This window comes from Rhinopithecus roxellana, chromosome 8, assembly GCF_007565055.1.
Source record: "Rhinopithecus roxellana isolate Shanxi Qingling chromosome 8, ASM756505v1, whole genome shotgun sequence".
Classification (NCBI taxonomy): domain Eukaryota; kingdom Metazoa; phylum Chordata; class Mammalia; order Primates; family Cercopithecidae; genus Rhinopithecus; species Rhinopithecus roxellana.
In genome coordinates, this window is record NC_044556.1 from 42,250,295 (window position 1) to 42,274,603 (window position 24,309).

Consider the following 24,309-nt stretch of genomic DNA (forward strand, 5'->3'; position numbering starts at 1 on the left):
ATTTATTTTCTTCATTCTTTTCTTATTATAACCCTGGGAAGTGGGCGTTATCAGTGGTAAACTCAGAGTGACTTGCTAAGTGTCCAAGCTGGGACTGAAAATCCACTCTGTGCTGCCTTCTAGTGCGTTGATGAGTGCAGTGCTTTCTGGGTTGCAAAAACAAAAAACAAAAAACAAAACACAAAAAACCACACACACACACACACCCTACTGAAGTCTGTTCTTTTTGCATCTGACCACTCTCCTGTGCCTCTTTTCAACATTCAGGAAATTAATGGTTTCTCCCTAAGTCTCCACACTACACTTTTTCTCTAGTGGAGGCAGTAATGAGTTGCAGGCTCTGTTCTGACATGCTCAGAAAAATGCAGGACTGCAAGTCATAGCCAAAAACAACTCCACGTACTCAGCTGGGGCTACCCGTCAGCTACTGCGGGCAGAGGCAGAACCCGGGATTCAGAGAAAGGACAGATTCTTTTTTTTTTTTTTTGAGACGGAGTCTGGCTCTGTCGCCCAGGCAGGAGTGCAGTGGCCGGATCTCCCTTCACTGCAAGCTCCGCCTCCTGGATTCACGCCATTCTCCTGCCTCCGCCTCCGGAATAGCTGGGACTACAGGCGCCCGCCACCTCGCCCGGCTAGTTTTTTGTATTTTTTTAGTAGAGACGGGGTTTCACCGTGTTAGCCAGGATGGTCTCGATTTCCTGACCTCGTGATCCGCCCGTCTCGGCCTCCGAAAGTGCTGGGATTACAGGCTTGAGCCACCGCGCCCGGCCCAGGACAGATTATTCTTATTCTGCCTCTCAAAATCCTGGCTGGGAGACGTACTTCGGATGAAACCAGGCAATCTCATCTAGGGATTCAACGCTCCCTTACTATCGATGTCACCCACGCCGTTTCAAGTGCTCTTGCTTCCGAAAACCTTTGATCCGGAGGCTGCGGCTAGAAAAGCAACCAAAGGTTTCTTGCCGGGCTTAAAGGGCCACATCTTAGTGACGTCTCGGGTTATAAAGTCTGCTTGACAATAAAATATCGTGTGAGCGATTCCGCTCCTCCCCCGACATGACGTGACCAGACACGCCGCTGGCGTCAGGGCTGCCTTACACCCCCAGGAAGACCCATTCCCACTCTGGGGCACGCGCAGATTTCCTGAGGCGCATGCACTATAACGCACAGGCAAAAAGGCAGTTTCCAAAACGTCTCCAACGTGATCGCGCTCCAGAGATTTTCTTTTCCTAAAGTTTTTAGGGCTGCGCGGAAGGGAACATGGGGTTCACCTCAGGATATTGCAGACGCCACCCCCCTCGGAGGAAGGTAGTCGCGTCCGGTTCCTCCCCGGGTGTCAGTTAAGCAGTTCCGGCTGTGAGCAAAGGTTCTGGGCGGGGCTGGACTGTTCTGAGTGAGTTCGGGTCGGGGAGCTTCACGAGGGGAGGCTGCCGTGTGAAGGAACCGCCTTTCTCTCCGCGGGTCTCACCCTTTTCTCCCCGTATCTGTTTGGACATGAGTTGAGCTCACAGTCGCGGACGGTCAGCCCTGTTCGCAGCTATGGCGAGGAGGGGCGGGATTGCTCCGTGGTGCCGCTCCGCTCAGTGGCCGAGTCCATTCTGCGCGGCGTCCGGATTTTAGTGGTAGGGAGAAGTGTCAGCTTCAGGCATCGCGAGGCGTGGCGGCCCATGGCCCCGCTGGGAGGCGCCCCGCGGCTGGTGCTGCTGTTCAGCGGCAAGAGGAAATCCGGGAAAGACTTCGTGACCGAGGCGCTGCAGAGCAGGTGTCCGTGGGGCGGGAAAGGTGGAAGGGGGAGCTCTCCGCATCGCGTGACACGAGGAGTGCTTTTGGGTGTCACAGAGTGAGCTTTGGAGTAGGGGTCCTCCGTTTGCAAGGCAGGAGGAGCACTGGGTTGGGGAAAGTGGAATGTCACCATTACATAAAACAGCAATCTACACACGGGAGCCTCAAAGAACCAGGTGACCATCTCTCCAAAGATCTTCAGCTGCAGGTCTAAGAAGCATTAATAATGGTTCCTACCAAGGCACTTTCTATGTACCAGGAGTTGGATACCAGCCTGGGCAACGCGGCGAGACCCCGCTTCTACGAAAAATCCAAAAAGTAGCTGGGCGTGGTGGCGCGTGCCTGTGGTCCCAGCTATTCGGGACCTTGAGGCGGAAGAATTGCTTGAGCCAGGGAGGCGGAGGTTGCAGTGAGGCGAGATCGCGCCACTGCACTCCAGCCTGGGCGACAGAGCAAGGCCCTGTCTTAAAAAACAAAAACAAAAACAAAAACAAAAAAACTCTCTTCACCTCTTTGTTAGGTACTCTGTGCCATTATTAGCATCTGCATTTCACAGGTGAAGAAACTGAGGCTCTTAAAAAGTTAAACAGGCTGGGTGTGGTGGTCATGCCTGTGACCCCAGCGCTTTGGGAGACAGAGGTGCGAGGATCGCTTGAGAGCCCAGTAGTTGGAGACCAGCCTGGGCAATACAGTAAGACCCTAGTCTCTACAAAAAAATTGAAAAGTTAGCCTAGTGCGATGGCAAGCACCTCTAGTCCCAGCTACTCAGGAGGCTGAGGTGGGAGGATCACTTGAGCCTGGGGGCTGCAGTGAGTTGTAATCATGCTACTGTCCTCCAGTCCGTGCAGCAGAGCCTGAGACCCTGTCTCGAAGTAAAATAAAATAACGTACAAAGCTAACAACAATAAAAAACCCTTGCCGGTCGCAAAGTAAGTGGCAAATTCAGGATTCAAATTCAGCTTTGTGGTTCATGATGGGCATCTCAGCAATTAATATATAATTGAAACAAACAAACAAAAAAACTCAAAGAAATTCAGCTTTGTCTTGCGCCAAGGACTGGTTTCTTTCTGTTTTATCTGACTGCCTCCCCAAATAATAATACCTTTTGCACAGTGTTTTCTGTCAAAGCAAGATCTTCTGTGCGGGAGCATTTTGCTGAGACCTGGGCTAGGAGAGCAGAGGATGGGGAGAAACTGGAGTGGGGCTCCTCTCCTCTTGAAGGCCAATGTGGTGGGGATACCAGGAAGCTGCTTTTGGATATCAGGGGTGGGAGAGCCCAGAGCAGAGGTCACCACCTGAATTTTTCACCACTAAGTATCTCACCACCTTTTCCTAAGTTGCATTTCTCCTCACCTTCAAACTCTGATGTCAAATAGTGGTCAGAAGCACAGGCTGTGGAATTAGACTGCTGGGATGCAAACCCTGGCTCACTGTTGATTAGTGTGTGATCTTGTACACATCTCTCATTCACTCTGTGCCTTAGTTTTTTTTTTTTTTTTTTTTTTTGAGAGGGAGTCTTACTCTGTCACCCAGGCTGGAGCGCACCCAGGTTGCGGCTCACTGCAACCTCTGCCTCCTGAGTTCAAGCTATTCTCCCGTCTCACCCTCCAGAGTAGCTGGAATTACAGGTGTGTGCCACCACACCCAGCTAACTTTCGTATTTTTAGTAGAGACAGGTTTCACCATGTTGGCCAGGCTGGTCTCAAACCCCTGACCTCAAGTGATCTGCCTGCCTCGGCCTCCCAGAGTGCTGGGATTACAGACGTGAACCACTGCACCCGGCCTGTGTCTCAGTTTTGTCATTTGTAAAATGGGGATAATAATAGGGTGGTTGTAGGGATTAAAGGAGATAATGTGCGTGAAGGGCTTAGAATAATTATTGGCACCTAGCAGAGGTGCAGGAACTAAATGTTGTTTATATTTATTTTACCAATCCTGGCTTCACTACTTACAGTGTTGCTTTGGGGAAGTCAATCCTCCTTTCACAACCTCAACTTCCTCATCTGAAACATGAAAATAAGAACACTTACAGCCAGGGCAACATAGTGAGACCCCATCTCTACAAAAGATAAAAAAAATTAGCTGGGTATGGTGGTGCATGCCAGTAATCCCTGATATTCAGGAGGCTAAGGTGGGGGGATTGCCTGAACTCAGGAGTTCAAGATTGTAGTGAGCTGTGATCATACCACAGCACTCTAGCCTGGGTGACAGCAAGACCCTGACTCTTAAAAAACCAAAACAAAGAACATTTATCGCCGGGCGCAGTGGCTCACACCTGTAATCATAATACTTTGGGAGGCCGGGAAGGGTGGATCACTTGAGCTCAGGAGTTCAAGACCAGCCTGACCAACATGGTAAAACCCTTCTCTACTAAAAATACAAAAATTAGCTGGACATGGTGGCGGGGGCTGGTAGTCTCAGCTACTTGGGAGGCTGAGGTAGGAGAATAGCTTAAATCCAGGAGGTGGAGGTTGCAGTGACCCGAGGTAGCGCCACTGCACCTAGCCTGGGCTACAGAGTGAGTCTCAAAAAAACAACAAAAACAAAAAACACTTGTCTTCCCGTGCATTAAGTGTATCTGTGAGCATCTTGAGGCTAGGACAGGAAGCATGTATCATTCACATTTGTATCACCTAGATCCAAATATGGTACCCAATAAAGCATTGGTTAAGCAGGGAGGTGGAGGTGGTGGAGGTGGAGGTTGCGGTGAAACGAGATGGCGCCACTGCACTCCAGCCTGGGCGACAGAGTGAGACTCTGTCTCAAAAAAGAGAAAAAAAAAAGGCCAGGTGCGGTGGCTCACGTCTGTAATCCCAGCACTTCGTGAGGCTGAGATCGCCTTGCAGTGAGCTGAGATCACGCCATTGCACTCCAGCCTGTCCAGCCTGGGCAACGGAGCAAGACGCTGTCTCAAAAAAAAAAAAAAAAGTTGGTTAAGTAAATTAAATAATGAATAAGTTATTTTTATTTATTTTTTATTTTATTTAATTTATTTAATTTATTTTTTTGAGATGGAGTTTCGCTCTTGTTGCCCAGGCTGGAGAGAAATGGCGCGATCTCGGCTCTCAGCTCACTGCAATCTCCGCCTCCTGGGTTTGAGCGATTCTCCTGCTTCGGCCTCTCAAGTAGCTGGGATTACAGGCATGCGCCATCATGTTCAGCTAATTTTGTGCTTTTAGTAGACACAGGGTTTCACCATGTTAGTCAGGCTGGTCTCAAACTCCTGACCTCAGGTGATCCACCTGCCTCAGCCTTCCAAAGTGCTGAGATTACAGGTGTGAGCCACTACACCTGGCTTTTGTTTCAGTTTTTTACATTTGCTTTTCTTAGTTCATTTTTTTGAGACAGGGTTTCACTCTGTCTCTCAGGCTGGCATACAGTGGTACAATCGTGGCTCACTGTAGCCTGGAACTCCTGGGCTCAGGAATGCTCCCACCTCAGCCTCTGGAGTAGCTGGGAGTACAGGTACATGCTGCCATGCTCAGGTGATTTTTAAACTTTTTTGTGGAGCTGGTATCTCTGGGTCTTACTGTGTTGCCCAGGCTGGTCTTGAACTCCTGGCCTCAAGCACTCTTTCTGCCTTGGCCTCCCAAAGTGTTGGGATTACAGGTGTGAGCCACCACGCCCAACTAGTGAATGAATAAATGATATGTGTTATGGTGACCAAGTCAGTGGAGACAGGTACCTCTGGCTGTGAGAGAATTAGTTTAGGTCTGGGCAATAACCAAATCCAGCCAGAATATTGCTGTGCCTGTTCACACTGTAATTATCACTTTATAGATTTTACCTGTTTCAGGGCTCTTTTATATTCATTAGAGTTTCATAATAATCCTGTGTGGGAGACAGAACAGAAAGTGTCATCATCATTTTCCGATGAAGAAATAGGATCAGGGACACTGAGACCTACCAAAGTTACATAATACCAGTAGTAGAAATGGGACTTCAGCACACGCCTCTTGACTCTCTTTCTGGGACCTGGAAGCTCCTGGAAATTCTAGGCTAACTGGATTCTGATCTCCCTGTCCCGCAGACTTGGAGCTGATGTCTGTGCTGTTCTGCGGCTCTCTGGTCCACTCAAGGAGCAGTATGCTCAGGTAGGTGGTGCTCTGTGGCATCCGGTGTGTTGGGCGGGGCCGGCTCCAGGACTTTGGAGCTGTGGCTGCTGCCTGAGTCACTGGCATGATCCCCGTCACCACTGCTGGCAGGGTGGTGGCCAGCTCTTGGTTTTCTGTGAGTGGACATTGTGGGGGCATTTTCAGCTTATATTTCTTTCCTAATAGCCTCCCTCCCTTCAGAGTGAGTTCAAGAAGGTGTGCCCAGGAAAGGCTGTCGACACTCGAGTTGGCGGCTCTGATGCTGTGTGATTAGTAAGGACCTGACTGTGCCTCCTCACACCACCCTCTCAGCAGGCCTGACACAGCCCCTGGAACTTTGTTCCTAGAAATTTAGTACAGGCTGAGCATAGTGGCACACGCCTGTAATCCCAGCACTTTGGGAGGCCAAGGCAGGTGGATTGCTTGAGTCCAGGAGTTAGAGAACAGCCTGGCCAACACAGTGAAACCTCATCTCTGTTTCTTTAAAAAAAAATTTTTTTTAAAGTAAACAACAACACACAAAAAAGAAATTTAGTCCCATAAGATGTCAAAATATATCATTAAGTGGGGGGAAAAAAAAAGCCAATACCAAGATGTAGAACAGTGTGTAGAGAATGCTACATTTGTCTAAAACTGAAGAGACACTTTGTGACCAAGAATTGTAAAGGAATTCTAAGTGTATCTGCTCATATATTCGGCTATTTAACAAGTGTTTACGGGGTGCCTGTCTCACGTTCAGCACTGTTTCAGGTGCCTGGGATGTGTTCCTGCACTGTGTGGGAAAGACACGTTAGAAACTGTACCATTGGTTGCCCCCAGGGAGGGGACAGGGTGAGAGAGAGATTTTTCACTGTAAATTAATGTGTATCTTTGAATTTTGAACCATGTGGATTAAAAAAAAAATAGGATCATTAAAATAGAATAAAAAAAATAAGTCAATAGGAACTCTCAGAATCTTAGACTTCGGAAAGAGAACCTGGAAGGCAAGATCAGCCTCCCACATGGTGTGGAGCCCTCTTGTTGCCCACATTTTGCCCTTGGCCTCTAGGTGCACCCTTCTGGGACATGTGCTCTGGCCCCTCCCTTGGCCTGAGTGTGGCCTCCAGAACCACATAAAATGAATTGTCCCCCCTTCTGTGTGCCAGCTCTGCCTCCATGGGAAGCATTGGGTCATCTCTCACCAGCTGAACAGACCCATTCATAGGGTGGCAGCCTGAGGAATTGTAAGAATAACTAGATTAAGTCATTTAATTTTTTTTCCTTTTGAGACAAGGTCTTGCTCTGTAGTACAGGCTGGAGTGCAGTGGCGCATAATGGCTCACTGCAGCCTTGACCTCCTGGGCACAAGTGATCCTCCCACTTCAGCTTCCCAAGTAGCTAGGAATACAGGTGCATGCCACTATGCCTGGCTAAGTTAAAATTTTTTTTTTGTAGAGATGGGAGTCTCATTATGTTGCCCAGGCTGGTCTCCAACCCCTGGGCTCAAGCGATCCTCCCACTGTGGCCTCCCAAAGTGCTAGGATTTGGGTGCGAGCTACTTTGCCTGGGCTGGTTTTCAAAAATTTTAAGCAGGAATCTTTCCCAAATGAAACTGGATACAGAATTTCTTTGTATCCAGGAGACAGACTGGAAGTGACTCTGCAGGGTGGTGGGTTGGTGGTGGGGAGATGGGAGGAAGGAAGGGGTGAAGGGAAAGGCACTGAGCCTTCCCTAGTGGGGCCTAGGCACTTCCAAAGGCCTCCCAGGACCACTTTCAAAACCGATCTTCCAAAGTTCACAGATAGGTCTTGCTTCTGTTCTACTGAGTCAGACTGGTGGGGTTGGGTGGGGGCAGGAGGAGGAAGGAGCAGGAGTTTGCATTTTTATTTATTTATTTTATTTATTTGAGATGGAGTCTCGCTCTGTCACCCAGGCTGGAGTGCAGTGGCGCGATCTTGGCTCACTGCAACATCCAGCTCCTGGGTTCAAGCAGTTCTACTGCCTTAGCTTCCTGAGCAGCTGGGATTATAGCCATGCGCCATCACACCTGGGTAATTTTTTTGTATTTTTAGTAGAGACATGGTTTCACCATATTGGTCAGGCTGGTCTCGAACTGCTGACCTTGTGATCTGCCCACTTTGGCCTCCCAGAGTGCAGAGTGCTGGGATTATAGGCGTGAGCCACCATGCCTGGCCAATTTGCACTTTTTTTTTTTTTTGTCGGAGTCTCACTCTGTTGCCCAGACTGGAGTGCAGTGGCGCCATCTCAGCCCACTGCAAGCTCTGCCTCCTGGGTTCGTGCCATTCTCCTGCCTCAGCCTCCTGAGTAGCTGGGACTACAGGCGGCCACCACCACGCCTAGCTAATTTTTTTGTATTTTTGGTGGAGACAGGGTTTCACCATGTTAGCCAGGATAGTCTCTATCTCCTGACCTCATGATCCCCACTGCCTTGGCCTCCCAAAGTGCTGGGGGATTACAGGCGTGAGCCACCGTGCCCGGCCCCAATTTGCATTTTTAAAACCTCCATGGAAGATTCTGATAGGCCAGACTGCCCTTGCTCTGTGGAAGTCCAGCACCACTATCCCCTACTCCCATTAAAAAGGAAAACAAAAAGAAATGTTCATGCATTGATTTCCTAAGTCACAAGGGAAAATATAAACGACAAGCAGACCACGATATTCCTGGAGGGAAACCAGTTCAGGAGCAGGAGGTGGCTACTGACCTCCTCTTGCAGCAAGGGGAGCAGGTGGGTGATCAAGAAATTGAGAGCCTGAGGGGAGAAGGTCTTGCTGCAGTGAGCTCATGGAGGAGCCAGAACCTGAACTGGGTGATGCTTTTCAGACCCCTCCTATCCTGGATCCCTTTAGATGGACCCCTCTGCTTGAGAAGGGGAGAAAGGAGCTCCCCAGGTGGTCAGAGTAGCCTCTCCTGCCTGGGGGGTCCTCTGGGTGTGGAAAGCCTTGCACGTAAGTGCCCAGAGCTAAATGGAGTGATGCTGTTTCAGCAAAGGCACCAGGAATTTGGGGATGGGAAGGGATAAGGGGGAGAGGAAGGAGACACAATCTCCGTGGGATTTGGGATGGGGACAAACAATGCTAGTGGGAGGACATGGAGTGCAGGAGTTTTTTTTTCCCCTCAGATTTCCCACTTTAGTTGAAGGCTAAAACTTTGCCCAGGAGATGCAAACTAATTTCAGGATTAGTTTAAGCCGGAAATAATTGGGAAGGTAAAACTTGCAAAAGAGAAACCACGCCACACATTTCAAAGACAAATTGAAACAATTTCTGGATTATCCCCAGACCTTTCTTCTGTCTACCAGTGATCAGGATTTCTTAGTTGCTGGGGCTCTTTCCCTTGCAGACCTTTGTTCTGGCTGAAACCTCATTAATCCTTGCATCAGCCTTGGGAGAGGCAGGTGAGGGTGAGGGATGGCTCTTCTGCTGTTTTAGGAGAGACCACTGAGGTTGAAAGGCTGGTGACATAGACATAATGTCCTTTGGGCAGGAGCATGGCTTGAACTTCCAGAGACTCCTGGACGCCAGCACCTACAAGGAGGCCTTTCGAAAGGACATGATCCGCTGGGGAGAGGAGAAACGCCAGGCTGACCCAGGCTTCTTTTGCAGGAAGATTGTGGAGGGCATCTCTCAGCCCATCTGGGTAAGAGGGCTCCATGGCAGCATGAAGAACACCTGTTTCCCGAGCTCTCTGCTGTGTCCATCTCTCTCTGTCTCCACTGCCACCGTCCTGGCCCAAGCCCCCACCATTTCTGGCCTGGACAATCGCAGTAGCCTCCACACTGGTCTGTAGCTGTGGCTCTTGCCCTCTGTGTTCTATTCATTACACAGCAGCCAGACTGACATTTTATTATTTATTTATTTATTTATTTTTGAGATGGAGTCTCACTCTTGTCGCCCAGGCTGGAGTGCAGTGGTGCAATCTTGGCTCGCTGCAGCCTCCGCCTCCTGGGTTCAAGTGATTCTTCTGCCTCAGCCTCCCAAGCAGCTGGGATTGCAGTTTTTTTGTATTTTTAGTAGAGATGGGTTTTCACCATGTTGGCCAGGCTGGTCTCGAACTTTTGACCTCAGGTGATCCACCCACCTCAGCCTCCCAAAATGCTGGGATTATAGATGTGAGCCACTGCGTGCAGCCCAGACTGACCTTTTAAAAACATGAACCAAGTGACGTCACTCTTCTGTTTAGAATACTTTGGTGGCTTCTCGTTGTTCTCATGAACAAAATGAAAATCCTTCACATGAACTTCTGGGCCTTGTGTGATCCAGTTTCTGCTACCTTTTTAGCCTCCTTACTCCTTGAGCTGCAGCAACACTGGCCTTCTTGGTCCTCAAGTCAGTCGAACTCCTTCTGGAATCAGGGCCTTTGCACATGCCCTTCCACCTGTCTGGACTGCCCTTTCTTTCTCTCTTTCCCTGGTTAGCTTCAGCTCAGTTGACATGACACCTCCACAGGGAAGCCTTCCCTAATATTCAAGTCTTAACTGGTGCTCCCTGGCAGGTGCTCCTATATCACCCTACCCTTTTTCTTCCTCATTCATTCTGCCAGTGAATATTGAGTATCCACTTCTGCCAGGTGTGGTTGCAGGTTCTGGGGATATATTGGTGCAAAAATGCAATGAAGTCTCTTCCTTCAGGGAGCTTACATTACAGCTGAGGGTGATGGGGAGATAGGCACAGAATAAATACAGAATATATCAGGCAGAGGTAAATACTAAGGAGTAAAATAAAGTAGGCCTAGGATATGAGGAGAGATAGGGAAGTGCTGATGTTTTATTAAGGGTGCCTGGGAAGGCCACACTAATATGATGTTTGAGGAAGACCTGAAGGAAATAAAGGATAACTGAATGGATATTTGGGGAAGTAGCTTTCCAGAGAGAGGAGGAAGTGCAGAGGCTTGAGTGGTGAGTGTGCCTGGTGTGTCTGAGGACAAGCCAGGTGGCCAGAGTGGGTGAGGGTGAGTGGTGGGAGGTCAGGTCAGACTTCCCAGGGAAGACCTTTGGCAGAGCTGGGATTTTATTCTGAGTGAGATGGGGAGTCACTACAGGGTTCTTAGCAGAGGAGAGACATGATCTGATTTAAGATTGAGAAGGCTGGCCCTAGCTGCGGTGGGGAAGATGGGAGCAGAAGCACAGGGACCGGGTGGAGTATTTTTTTTTTTTTTTTGAGACAGAGTCTCACTCCATCACCCAGGCTGGAGTGCAGTGACGCGATCTTGGCTCACTGTACCCTATGCCTCATGGGTTTAAGCGATTCTCATGCCTCAGCCTCTTGAGTAGCTGGGATTACAGGCATGTGCCATCACGCCCAACTAATTTTTGTGTATTTTTAGTTGAGACGGGGTTTTGCCATATGGCAAAATTCAAACTCCTGACTTCAAGTGATCCACCCACCTCGGCCTCCCAAGGTGCTGGGATTATAGGTGGGAGCCACCACGCCTGGCCAGGACCTTTCTGTAACAGACAAAATGACTATGGTTGGAGCGCAGAGGGAAGTGAAGGTAGAGTGGAAATAAGGGGTCGATTTTGGATATATTTTGAAGAGAAAACCAACAGGATTTGCCCATGGGTTGGCTGTGGGGTGTGAGAGACTATACCAAGGATTTTGTTCTGAGCAGGTGGACAAATATAGAATTATCATTTTCTAAGACAGGGAAGGTTGGGAGGAACAGGATTGGAGAGGAAATCAGGAGTTGAGTCTCAGCCGTGTTGAGGTTGAGACACTTGTTGACATACACTTTAATCACATGGTTATTTGATCACTGAACATCTGTTCAGTGTCTCCCACTAGACTGTAAGCTCTGAGAGGGCAGGCACAGGGTCTGTTTTGCTTACCACTCTAACCTTAGCACCTAGCACAGTGCCCAGCACACAGTAGGTACTTGCTATAATACTTGCTTAATTGGATGAATGAACTTGTCAGCAGCACTGCCTGACATGTAGTCAGCACTCAGTGGCGTAAGTTCAGTGAATGAGTGAATCCGTGAATAGCGAGTCTAGCTGCTGACTTGCTCATGAAGATGTGGGGTAGAGCCACACCCCACACTGCCCTGGGTTCTGGAGTCCCCCACCTCCCCTCACTTCTAGCATCCTGTCCTGTTGGTCACCTGTGTCCCTCCCCTGCAGTTGGTGAGTGACACACGGAGAGTGTCTGACATCCAGTGGTTTCGGGAGACCTATGGGGCCATGACGCAGACTGTCCGCGTTGTAGCGTTGGAGCAGAGCCGACAGCAGCGGGGCTGGGTGTTCACGCCAGGTGAGCCACTCCATGTGTAGGGCACAGGAGGACACAGGCTACCCACCATGTGGTTTGTCTCCCTGGCAGGCCTGGGGAAAGTGAGTGAGGGATGGTAAAGGAGGATCTGAGGCCTCCTGATTAGGGAGTAGCATGGTGGAGGAGGTCCTGGGGGTCAAGGTTCTCTTGGCTTAACCTAGGCTATCTTCTCATGGCCAGTGGGCTGCTTTGGTAGTCTGGCTGGGACCCACCCCCATGGTTCTTCACCTTTGCTTTCCAGCCCTGTAGGGGCTGACAGTGGTCAGGGGCAAACCTGACAAAGCTCACTTCTTTTTAACACAGTAGTGGAGTTAGAAGTTAGTAGTGGAGAGTAAGTTCTGCTGGGAGCTTCAATGGTGCAAGCCCAGGACCCGCTCTGTGGGCTTCAGAAACACAACTCAGGCTTCCTTCCTGCCCTAGATCACTGTGACTTGGAGCAGTTCAGATCCAATGGGTATGACCACTGCTAATGCTCCTCATTTCTGGGGCACTCACATGGTCCAGGCCTGTGCTAAGCATTTTATATGCACTGTCTCACTTTACCATCAAAACAGATTCAGCAGGTAGATGCTGTTATTAGTTTACCCATGGTCGGATGAGGCCCTGGCCTGAAAGGTTAAGTCTCTTTCCCAGGGTCACAAAGAGTGAGAGGAGGAGCTGGCCTCCTGACCCTCTGCTTCTAACTCTGGCACATGCTGCCTCCTGCGGGGACTGAATTGGACAGATTTAGGGATAGAAAAGGACACAACCAGCTTGACAGAAAATGAAAACACAATTGTGTGTGGTTTTAGATGACCGGATTCACCCTCTGTAGGCAGTAGCAAGTGAAGAATTAAGTCAGGAGGGATCAGCTGGAGGGCCCAGGTGGCTGCGGGCTGCTGAACCTGCCATCACAGTGTTTCAGGGGTAGGGAGGTGCCTTCTGGGTGAGTAGCCCTTAGCTCTGGGGTAGCAGAGGAGAGGCCGGGAGGGCCCACTCCAGCTGGGGCTAGCAGGCCTTGAAGATTGGTGTCTGTCTGGAGGGCTGGGGCCTGACCTCGCCATGCTTCCTTCACAGGGGTGGACGACGCTGAGTCAGAATGTGGCCTGGACAACTTTGGGGGCTTTGACTGGGTCATCGAGAACCATGGAGATGAACAGCGCTTGGAGGAGCAGTTGGAGAACCTGATAGAATTTATCTGCTCCAGACTGTAGTTGCTAGGTTCTAGGAGTCAGCTGGGGCCTGCTGCGGTGGGGGTGGGGCTGACTCTGCAAGATGAGGGGTCCCCTGATCCTGGCCAAGGTGAGGAACAGACAGAGGGGGATCTAGATTCTGAGGGGGTTGGTGGATGTTGGGCAAGGCAGGAAACGTCTGGAGACCTCATTTTCTCCATGGGGAAGACAGCCATGCTCTTCAGGAGGAGACTCCAAGGGCAAAGGAGGGTGAGTTGGCTGTGCTTGAAGGAGAAACCCTGCTGTCTCCCCAGCGCCAGTCCCCTCAGCCTGTGGCAGCCTTGCATCCCGACTGGATGTTCTTAGCCCCTTGTTCTGGGCAAGAACCCAGGGCTCCCCAGTGTGGATACTAATAAACCTCTTTGGAGCACACTCTCAGAGCTGCTTATCTCTCATTTCCCTGATGCCAACCTGGCTTGGGTGGGGTTTAGAAGGCCTTAGGGTGTCATGGTGGCTGGGAGGGGGTCCTTGTTCCACCTCCCACCTGGCTAGAATGTATCCTGCAGAGGTTGACTTATGCTGCACCCCACAGGCAACAGGCCTGTTTATGTTGGAGGTGGGATTGGGTTGAGGGCCTTACTCTCTGGGATAGCCCCATGAAAGGCTGTGATCCACAGAAAGTGCCACCAGCAAGTGCTCCCTCCCCCCCTTTTTTTTTCCTTTGAGACAGGGTCCTATTCTGTCACCCAGGCTGGCATGCAGTGGCGTGATCATAGCTCATTGCAGCCTTGACCTCCTGGGCTCAAGCAATCCTGCCTCAGCCTGCTAAGTAGCTGGGTCTACACACACCACTACATTCGGCTAATTTTTTTCATTTTTAGTAGAGACAAGGTTTTGCTCTGTTGCCCAGGCTGGTCTTGAACTCCTGAACTTAAGCAATGCTCCCACCTTGGCCTCCTAAAGTGTTGGGATTACAAGTGTGAGCCACCATGCCTGACCCTGCCCTTGTAATTTATATAGCCTTTTATAATTTCCAAATTTCTTCTAGATTCTTCATAGCCACCCCCTGAAATGGGCGAGGATAGGATTTTCATCTACATTTAGCAGATGCCAAGAACTCAGAGAAGTGAAACAGCTTCTCCAGGGTTAGAGGGCTTAGTAAGTGTCAGTGCTGCGTGGAACCCAGGCCACTAGACTCCTGACCAGTCCCCTTCTGCACATTCCTATGGGTGTGGTACAAAGTCCCAAAGCTCCTTGCTGTCCCCAGGCCAAGCCTAAGCCCTCCAACTCTGGCCCTGGCTACGTAATCCTCCCACAAATTGTGTTCACAGATAAGGGGACAGCCAAAGAAATTACAGTTTCAGTGTGACCCAAACTGAATTTTGTATATTTCTGCCCAGATCTCCTCTGCTCTGCTGCCATCATCCTTGCTGGGTGCCAGGCACTGGGGACATAAAGATGAACAGGTCACAGGACTATTCCTTAAGGAGCTCTTGATCTCTATCAGAAATAGACACCCCCCAGGTGCCCAGGAACCTGGAGGCAGTGCCAAAGACAACTTCAGTTCTTTGGAAGGAGGGTGGGCTTCCATGACACCCCAGGCCTGCCGTGCCAGGGTGAGCACTGACCCCTTGTCCCAGGGGCACTGCTGTTGCTGCTTGGAAATCCCTCTCTGGAGCTGGAGCAAATGATTGTGAACAATCCCAGTCATGAAAATGTCCAAAAGTCACTGGGGCCAACTCTGATGAATGTGGGAGGCAAAGTTTTTGGGTTACAAACCTTAACGAGTATAAAGGGGCCGGGGTGGGGTGGCTCATGCCTGTAATCCCAGCACTTTGGGAGGCCGAGGAGGGTGGATCATTTGAGGTCAGGTGTTCAAGACCAACCTGGCCAACATGGTAAAACCCCGTCTCTACCAAAAATACAAAAATTAGGTGGGCATGGTGGCAGGTGCCTGTAATCCTAGCTACTCAGGAGGCTGAAGCAGGAGAATTGCTTGAACCTGGGAGGCAGGTCTCCACTCCTGGAGTGGAGTGCACTCTGTTGCCCAGGCTGCACTCCAGCCTGGGCAACAGAGTGAGACTGTCTCTGAGAAAAAAAGAAGGGCAGGAAGGACACAATCAAACCAGGGAGAATGTAGAGTCCATGGGGCCAGCTAAGAGGCTTCTGCAATATTCCAAGCAAGAAGTAGCACAGGCTGATGGAGAGAGGGTCACTGGAAAGCAGATGGGTCAGTGGTGGCATTCAACCTTGTTTCGGACCCAACCCACCTGATACTGGACATATTCCCATCAGTGAAACTGGCTCACTGCCTGAAGGGGAGCAGAGGTTCTGGGCACAGGAGCCTAGTCAGAACCTCCGGGTTGGAGGTGAGGAAACACCTACTGTATGGCATCGTTACCTGCTTGATTCCAGCATGTCTTCTGTGGTCCTGTCTAACCATGCATTCAATCACCTCCACTTCCTGAGCACCTGCTGTGGCTCTCAGAGCTAGGGACACAGCTATAAGAGAGACATGGGCCCTGCAATCACGGAGTTTACCTTTCAGAAAGAATCCTAGACAGGGTGGGTGCCACAGAACTTGGGGACCGATTAGCCACAGCAGCTGGGGAGATGGAGTTCAAACTTGTGCCAGAAACCCTGGGTTTTGTCACCTTCCTTGAGGGGGGTGTCTTCAGCACGTGGGAATGTGGTGGTACCTTCTCAGTTTGGAAGCCAGTGAATCCCTGCCTTCATAGGTGATGAGGGTCAAAGCTCCGGATGGATGTGAACCTATGAAGTGTGGTGCTAGGGTTGATGCAGACAGGGGGTTAGGGACTGGTAGGTCTCCTGTGTCCTCCAGGAGGGGTGCTGCCCTGCTTTCTTGGCTCTGGGTATTTAGAGGAGTCACAGGATTATGACTTGGGAAGCCAGTGGGTCTGTCTACGTTGTGACAGGTTGGTACTGATGCCTCTTAAAATAGGAAGCCCAGTGTCTGCTGGATTCGAAGTTCATAATTTTTTTTTTTTTTTTTTTTTTTTGAGATGGAGTCTCACTCTGTCACCCAGGCTGGACCAGGCTGGAGTGCAGTGGCACAATCTCAGCTCACTGCAACCTCCACCTCCTGGGTTCAAGCGATTCTCTTGCTTCAGTCTCCTGAGTAGCTGGGATTACAGGCTCCCGCCACCATGTCCAGCTAATTTTTGTATTTTTGGTGGAGATGAGGTTTCACCATGTTGGCCAGGCTGGTCTCGAACTCCTGACCTCAGATGATCCACCCGTCTTGGCCTCCCAAAGCGCTGGGATTACAGGCGTGAGCCACTGCGCCCAGCCTCATAATTTTTTCTTTTTTTTTTTTTAAGCAAGGTCTTGCTCTGTTGCCTGGATTGGAGTGCAGTGGTGCAATCACAGCTCATTGCAACCCCAACCTCCTGGGCCTAGGTGATCTTACTATCTCAGCTTCTTGAGTATCTGCAACCACAGGTGTGTACCAGCATGCCCAGCTAATTAAAAAAAAAATTTTTTTTTTTTAGAGATGGGGTCTCGCTGTGTTGCCCAGGCTGGTCTTGAAGTCTTGGGCCCAAGTGATCCTTCTGCTTTGGCCTCCCAAAGTGCTAGGATTACAGGCATGAGCCACTGCGCGCAGCCCATATTTTTTTTAACTGATATTTCCCTAAATATAAAAACCAAGAATAACTCTGACTTTTGACACCATATGTTATGGTGAGAGCCTTAGCTGCTTTTTATTTCAAGACATTCTCCCCACCTACTGCTACAGGTTGACCGTTCCGAGTCCAAAAATCTGAAACCTGAGATGCTCCAAAGTCCAAAACTTTTTGAGCCTTGACAAGACATTTCCCAAAGGAAACGATCAGTGGAGCATTTTGTATTTTGTATTTTTGGATTTGGGATGCTCAGCTGGCAAGTATAATGCAACTATTTTAAAATAAAAATCAGAAATTCAAAACACTTCTGGTCCCCAGCATTTTGGATAAGGGATACTCAACCTATAGTCTTTGCTAACTTTGTGGTTATAATCAGAGTATTAAGCTACTTATTTATTTTTTTCTTTAAGACAGGGTCTCCCTCTGTCACCCAGGCTGGAATGCAGTGGCATGATTATAGCTCACTGCAGCCTCCAAATCCTGGACTCAAGTGATCCTCCCACCTCAGCCTCTGGAGTAGCTAGGACTAAGATACGCGCCACCATGCTTGGCTAATTTTAAATTTTTTTTGTAGAGATGGGGTCTCGCTATGTGGCCAGGGCTGGTCTTGAACTTCTAGCTTCAAACAAAGCTTCCACTTTGGCCTCCCAAACTGCTGGGATTACAGGCATGGGCCACCATGCCTGGCCAAGTTATTTTTAATATTATGTGTCTGTTATTTTACTACTTCTTTTTTTTTAAATTTATTACCTACCCATGAATGTATGTAGATGTTATTTAATCATGATTTATAACACTAACAGCCTAAGAATTTATCATTATATTTCTAAACAACTTTATTGAACTATAATTAAAATATAATAACTACATATATTTAAAATGTACAATTTAGGCAGGGCACGGTGGCTAACACCTGTAATCCCAGCACTTTGGGAGGCTGAGGTGGGTGGATCACTTGAGGTCAGGAATTCGAGACCAGCCTGGCTAACACGGTGAAACCCTGTCTCTACTAAAATACAAAAATTAGCTGGGTGTGGTGGTGTGTGCCTGTAATCCCAGCTACTTGGGTGGCTGAGGCAGGAGAATCGCTTGAGTCAGGAGGTGGAGGTTGCAGTGAGCCAAGATGGCCCCACTGCACTCTAGCCTGGACAACAGAGTAAGACTCCGTCTCAAAAAAAAAAAAAAAAAAGTACAGTTTACTGAGTTTTGACATATGTATACATATGTGAAACCACAGTACAATCACCATGGACATATTCATCACTCTCAAACATTTCCTCATGTCCCCTTGTAATTCCTCTTCTTACCTCTCCCTGATTCTCCACCCTCACCTCCAAGAAACCACTGGTCTGCTTTCTGTCTCTATGGATGTTCATATTTTCAAGGATTTTATATAAAGAATAGTAAAATTTGGCCGGAAGCAGTGGCTCATGCCTGTAATCCCTTTGGGAGGCCAAGGCAGGCAGATCACCTGAGGTCGGGAATTCAAAACTAGCCTGGCTAACATGGTGAAACCCCGTCTCTACTAAAAACAATAATAAAAAAATTTAGCTAGGTGTGGTGGCTAATGCCTGTAGTCCCAGCTACGTGGGAGGCTGAGGTAGGAGAATCACTTGAACCAGGGAGGCAGAGGTTGCAATGGGCTGAGATCGTGCCACTGCACTCCAGCCTGAGTGACAGAGCCATACAGCATCTCAAAAAAAAAAAAAAAAAAAAAGATTAATAAAGTTTTATACAAAGAACAGTATATATTCTTTATTGTCTGGTGTCTTTCATTGAATGTAATTATTTTGAGGTTCATCCACCTCAAATTGATGGTATCAATAGTTCATTCCTTTTTCTTATTGGTATGTGGTATGAATATACCAGTTGTTTACCAGTTCACCTGTTGATGAATATTTGGGTTGTTTCTAGTGTTTGGATATGACAAATAAAGCAACTATACACATTCATGTACAACATGTATAAGTCTTTGTGTGGACATGTGCTTTCATTTCTCTCAGGTAAATATCTTTTCAACTTTTTTTTTTTTAAGACGGAGTTTTGCTCTTATTGCCTAGGCTGGAGTGCAATGATGCAATCTTGGCTCACCGCAACCTCTGCCTCCCGGGTTCACACAATTCTCCTGCCTCAGCCTCCTGAGTAGCTTGGATTACAGGCATGCACCACTAAGCCCGGCTAATTTTGTAGTTTTAGTAGAGACGGGGCTTCTCCATGTTGGTCAGGCTGGTCTCAAACTCCCGACCTAAGGTGATCCACTCACCTCGGCCTGCCAAAGTGCTGGGATTACAGGCATGAGCCACCACGCCCAGCCGACTTTTGTTTTTGAGACAGTCTTGCTCTGTCGCCCAGGCTGGAATGCAGTGACAGGATCTCAGCTCACTGCAACCTCCACCTCCTGGGCTCAAGCGATTCTTCTGCCTCAGCCTCCTGAGTAGCTGGGACTACAGGTGCCTGCCACCATGCCCAGCTACTTTTTGTTTTTTTGTAGAGACTGGGTTTTGCCTTGTTTGCCCAGGGTGACCTTGAACTCCTGGGCTCGAGCAATCTGCCTGCCTTAGCCTCCTAAAGTGCTGGGACCACAGGTACGAGCCACTGAGCCTGGCTTAACTTTATTTTTGGAGACTGTGTCTCACTCTGTTGCTCGGGATGGAGTGCAGTGGCATGATCATGGCTCACTGTAGCCTCGACCCCCCTGGGCTCAAGTGATCCTCCCATCTCAGCCTCCCGAGTAGCTGGTACTACAGGCATAAACCACCATGCCCAGCTAAATTTTTTTGTGTTTTGTAGACAGGGTGTCTCCATGTTGCTCAGGCTGGTCTCAAACTTCTGGGCTCAAGCATTCCTGAGCCCAGGAGTTTGCCAGACTGAGGCCTGCCTCATCCTCCCAAAGTGCTTGGATAATAGGCATGAGCCACTATGCCCAGCCATCTTTTTAACTTTTCTTTTTTTTTTTTTGAGACGGAGTTTTGGTCTTTTTGCCCAGGCTGGAGTGTGATGGCGTGATCTCAGCTCACTGCAACCTCTGCCTCCCGGGTTCAAATGATTCTCCTGCCTCAGCCTCCCGAGTAGCTGGGATTACAGGCATGTGCCACCACACCCGGCTAATTTCTGTATTTTTAGTAGAGAGGGGGTTTCGCCATGTTGTCATGCTGATCTCAAACTCCTGGCCTCAGGTGATCTGCCCACCTTGGCCTCCCAAAGTGCTGGGATTACAGACGTGAGCCACTGTGCCCAGCCTTAACTTTTTTTTTTGAGATGGAGTTTTGCTCTTGTTGCCTGGGCTGGAGTCAATGGTGTAATCTCAGCTCACTGTGACCTCTGCCTCCTGGGTTCAAGTGATTCTCCTGCCTCAGCCTCCTAAGTAGCTGGGATTACAGGTACCGGCTACCATGCCTGGCTAATTTTTTGTATTTAGTAGAGACAGGGTTTCACCATGTTGGTCAGGCTGGTCTCAAACTCCGGACCTCAGGTGATCCATCCGCCTTGGTCTCCCAAAGTGTTGTGATTACAGGCATGAGCCACTGCGACCGGCCTACCTTTTTAACTTCTTAACTTCTTTCTTTTTTTTTTTGAGACGGAGTCTCGCTCTGTCGCCCGGGCTGGAGTGCAATGGCCGGATCTCAGCTCACTGCAAGCTCCGCCTCCCGGGTTTACGCCATTCTCCTGCCTCAGCCTCCCAAGTAGCTGGGACCACAGACGCCCACCACCTCGCCCGGCTAGTTTTTTTTTTTTTTGTATTTTTTAGTAGAGACGGGGTTTCACCGTGTTAGCCAGGATGGTCTCGATCTCCTGACCTCGTGATCCGCCCATTTTGGCCTCCCAAAGTGCTGGGATTACAGGTGTGCGCCACTGCTCCTGGCTTATTTTTTAAGTTTTTAAGAAATCCCTGCCAAATTGTTTTCCAAAGTGGTTGTACCACATTCCCACCAATAGCGAATGAGAGTTACAGTTGGTGTGCATTCTTACCAATACTTTAAATAATCAGTCTTTTACCTTTTAGCTGTTATAAAGGTATGTAGTGGTATGTCATTGACTTTTTTTTTTTTGAGACAGAGTCTTACTCTGTCACCCAGGCTGGAGTGCAGTACCATGATCTCAGCTCACTGCAACCTCTGCCTCCTAGATTCAAGTGATTCTCCTGCCTCAGCCTCCTGAGTAGCTGGGACTACAGATACATGCCACCATGCTGGGTTAATTTTTGTATTTTTAGTAGAGATGGGGGTCTTACCACGTTGGCCAGGCTGGTCTCGAACTCCTGACCTCAAGTGATCTGCCTGCCTTGGCCTCCCAAAGTGGTGGGATTTCAGGCCTGAGCCACTGCGCCTGGCCCTCATTGGCATTTTATTTGCATTTTCCTAATGACTAATTTGGTACAAATCCTGTATTCACATTTGATAAAATCTGTCAGCAAGCTTGAACTAGGATGGTGATATAGTTTGGATATTTGTCCTCACCTAAATCTCATGTTGAAATGTATTCCCCAGTGTTGGAGCTGGGGCCTCGTGGGAGGTGTTTGGATCATGGGCGCAGATCCCTTTTGAATGGCTTGGGCCATCAACTTAGTCATAAGTGAGCTCTTGCTCTGAATTCACACGAGATCTGTTTGTTTAAAAGTGTGTGGCAGAGGCCAAGGTAGGAAGATCACTTGAGCCCAGGAGTTCAAGATCAGCCTAGCCTGGGCAACATAGTGAGAACTTGTCTGAATTCATTAAAAAAATAAAAAATAAAAAAGTGTGTGGCACCTTCCCCACACTCTCCCTCTCTCTTGCTCCTCCTACTCACTCTTGCCATGTGACATGCCTGTTCCTCCTTTGCCTTCTGCCATGATTGTAAGCTTCCTGAGGCCTCCCCAGAAACTGAGCAGATGCCAGCACCATGCTTCCTGTAAAACCTGCAGAACAGTGAACCAATCAAACCTCTTTTCTTTATAAATTACCCAGTCTCAAGTATTTATAGCAATGCGAAAATGGCTTAACGTAGATGGAATATACTCAGTCTCATAAAGAATATCTGTAAAAGCCCTACTGCTAACAACACACTTAATGGTGAAATACTAGATGTCTTCCCCCTAAGACTGGGAATAAGGCAGTGATGTCTATTCTCATCACCTGTTCGACATTCTACTGGAGGTTCTAGCCAGTGCAATAAGAGAAGAATAAATAAATAAATAAATAAATAAATAAAAGGCATCTAAATTGGGAAGGAAGATATAAAACTCCTTTTATTCATAGATGACATGATCATCTATGTAGAAAATTGGATGGATTCTCCAAAAAAGCTACTAGAACTTATAAGTGAGCTCAATAAAGTTGCAAGATCAATATACAAAAGTCAATATTTATTTCTTAGCAATGAGCAGTCAAATTGAGATAAATAATGCCAATTACAATACCATCAAAATATGAAATAGGGATAAATCTGATAAAAGACATAAAATCTGTACATTGAAAATGACAAAACATTGCTAAGAGAAATTAAAAGACTAAATAAGCAAAGAGATTATACCATATTCATATATTGGAAGACTCAATATTGTTTATTTTTTTGAGATGGAGTCTCACTCAGTTGCTGGGCTAGAGTGCAGTGGTGTGATCTCAGCTCACTGCAACCTCTGCCTCCCAGGTTCAACCAATTCTTGTGCCTCAGCCTCCCATGTAGCTGGGATTACAGGCACATGCCACCACGCCAGGCTAATTTTTGTATTTTCAGTAGAGATGGGGTTTCACCATGTTGGCCAGGCTGGTCTCAAACTCCTGACCTCAAGTGATCCGTCCACCTCAGCCTCCCAAAGTGCTGAGATTACAGGCATGAGCCACCGCACCTGGCTCAATATTGTTAAGGTATTTATTTGTAAAATTCAGGTATAATCACATACAGTGAAATGTACTGATCTTAAGAGTGCAGTACAATGAGTTTTGACAAATGAGCACAACTGTATAACACAAACCCTTATCATGATAGAACACATTTTCATTATTTCAGAAAGTTTCCTTTCAACTCTTCCTACTCAATCCCTGCCCTCCCAGAAACAATTGTTTTGAATTCTTTCACCATAGATTAGTTTAGCCTGTTCTAGAATTTCATAAAAATGACTAACATCCACCTTTAAACTAAATTTACAATTTATAATTTAGACTTCACTGGTTTATTGCTCACTTTCAATACTTTTATAGTACCTCAACTTTCCCATTTTTGAATTTTGTATTTTGATTCCGCTCCAGATAGTTGATGTGTCTCAAAAATTTTTTTGAAAATGGTATGTAGGCCGGGCGCGGTGGCTTAAGCTTGTAATCCCAGCACTTTGGGAGGCTGAGATGGGCGGATCACGAGGTCAGGAGATTGAGACCATCCTGGCTAACACGGTGAAACCCCGTCTCTACTAAAAAATACAAAAAACTAGCCGGGCGAGGTGGCGGGCGCCTCTAGTCCCAGCTACTTGGGAGGCTGAGGCAGGAGAATGGTGTAAACCTGGGAGGCGGAGCTTGCAGTGAGCTGAGATCCGGCCACTGCACTCCAGCCTGGGCGACAGAGCGAGACTCTGTCTCAAAAAAAAAAAAAAAAAAAAAAAGAAAAGAAAATGGTATGTAGATGATTTTTCTTTTCTTTTTTTTTTTGAGACAGAGTCTCACTCTGTCACCCAAGCTGGAGTGCAGCAGCATGATCTTGGCTCACTGCAACCTCTGACTCCCAGGTTCAAGTGATTCTCCTGCCTCAGACTCCTGAGTAGCTAGGATTACAGGCATGTGCCACCACACCCAGCTAATTTTTGTATTTTAGTAGAGATGAGGTTTCACCATGTTGGCCAGGCTGGTCTCGAATTTCTGACCTCAAGTTATCGGCCTGCCTTGGCCTCCGAAAGTGCTGGGATTAGAGGTGTGAGCCACTGCGCCCGGCCATGATCTACTTTCTGAACCTATGTGTATGAGAAAATGACATTCTCTTGCCTCTATATTTGGACAATGACTTGGTTGGCATAAGTTTCATGACCTGGTTCCACTCTCTGGAGAGTATGAGGTCACCTTGACTTTTGTTCCTTTGAAGGTAACCTCCTTTTTTTTCCTGGATGCTTTTGGATATTTTCTTTCTTCTTTTTGTCTTCATTTTTGAAATTCAAATCCTGGCATTCTCCGAGGCAGAGATATGGACGTGTCTTAACAGAAAAAAGCTGGCATTTTATTGTTCCTGGTAAAGCATTATTGAATAATGAGATGGGAACAAATGGTCTTGTACATCCAACTGTCTGCTGCAACCTAAAGTAGTCACCTTGGGCGTTTGGGCTGAGACACTTAAGGGCTGTTGCTTTATCAAATGGCTTTGGGAGCTCCTCTTTGCTTTGAGGACCTGCCCTCGACTATGCCAAATTCTCATACCC

The 24,309-nt window shown here is 48.2% G+C and overlaps 1 protein-coding gene and 1 long non-coding RNA gene across 3 annotated transcripts; both read left to right on the forward strand.

Moving 5' to 3' along the window:
* The first annotated feature begins 1,350 nt into the window (after positions 1–1,350).
* PMVK (phosphomevalonate kinase) lies at positions 1,351–13,725 on the forward strand. 2 transcript variants are annotated; one of them, XM_010364681.2, is made up of 5 exons: positions 1,351–1,762; positions 5,813–5,876; positions 9,360–9,512; positions 11,992–12,121; positions 13,196–13,725. In XM_010364681.2, the coding sequence occupies exons 1-5, from the start codon at positions 1,668–1,670 to the stop codon at positions 13,330–13,332; spliced, it is 579 nt and encodes a 192-aa protein (XP_010362983.1). In that variant the 5' UTR covers positions 1,351–1,667; the 3' UTR covers positions 13,333–13,725. The 2 variants fall into 2 exon arrangements, with proteins under 2 accessions (XP_010362983.1, XP_030792356.1); XM_030936496.1 differs by lacking the exon at positions 1,351–1,762 and having other exon boundaries at positions 5,824–5,876; positions 9,479–9,512; positions 13,196–13,722.
* A 469-nt stretch (positions 13,726–14,194) lies between these two features.
* LOC115899045 lies at positions 14,195–23,244 on the forward strand. Its single transcript, XR_004058649.1, has 3 exons — positions 14,195–14,756; positions 16,227–16,230; positions 23,202–23,244. It is a non-coding gene; the product is annotated as an uncharacterized LOC115899045 (long non-coding RNA).
* Positions 23,245–24,309: the final 1,065 nt, after the last annotated feature.

Coding starts and splice junctions, on each gene's coding strand:
- PMVK (XM_010364681.2), top strand. CDS start 1,668: ATGGCCCCGCTGGGAGGCGCCCCGCGGCTGGTGCTGCTGTTCAGCGGC. Junction 9,513..11,991: donor GCATCTCTCAGCCCATCTGG/GTAAGAGGGCTC, acceptor CCTCCCCTGCAG/TTGGTGAGTGACACACGGAG. Junction 12,122..13,195: donor GGGCTGGGTGTTCACGCCAG/GTGAGCCACTCC, acceptor CTTCCTTCACAG/GGGTGGACGACGCTGAGTCA.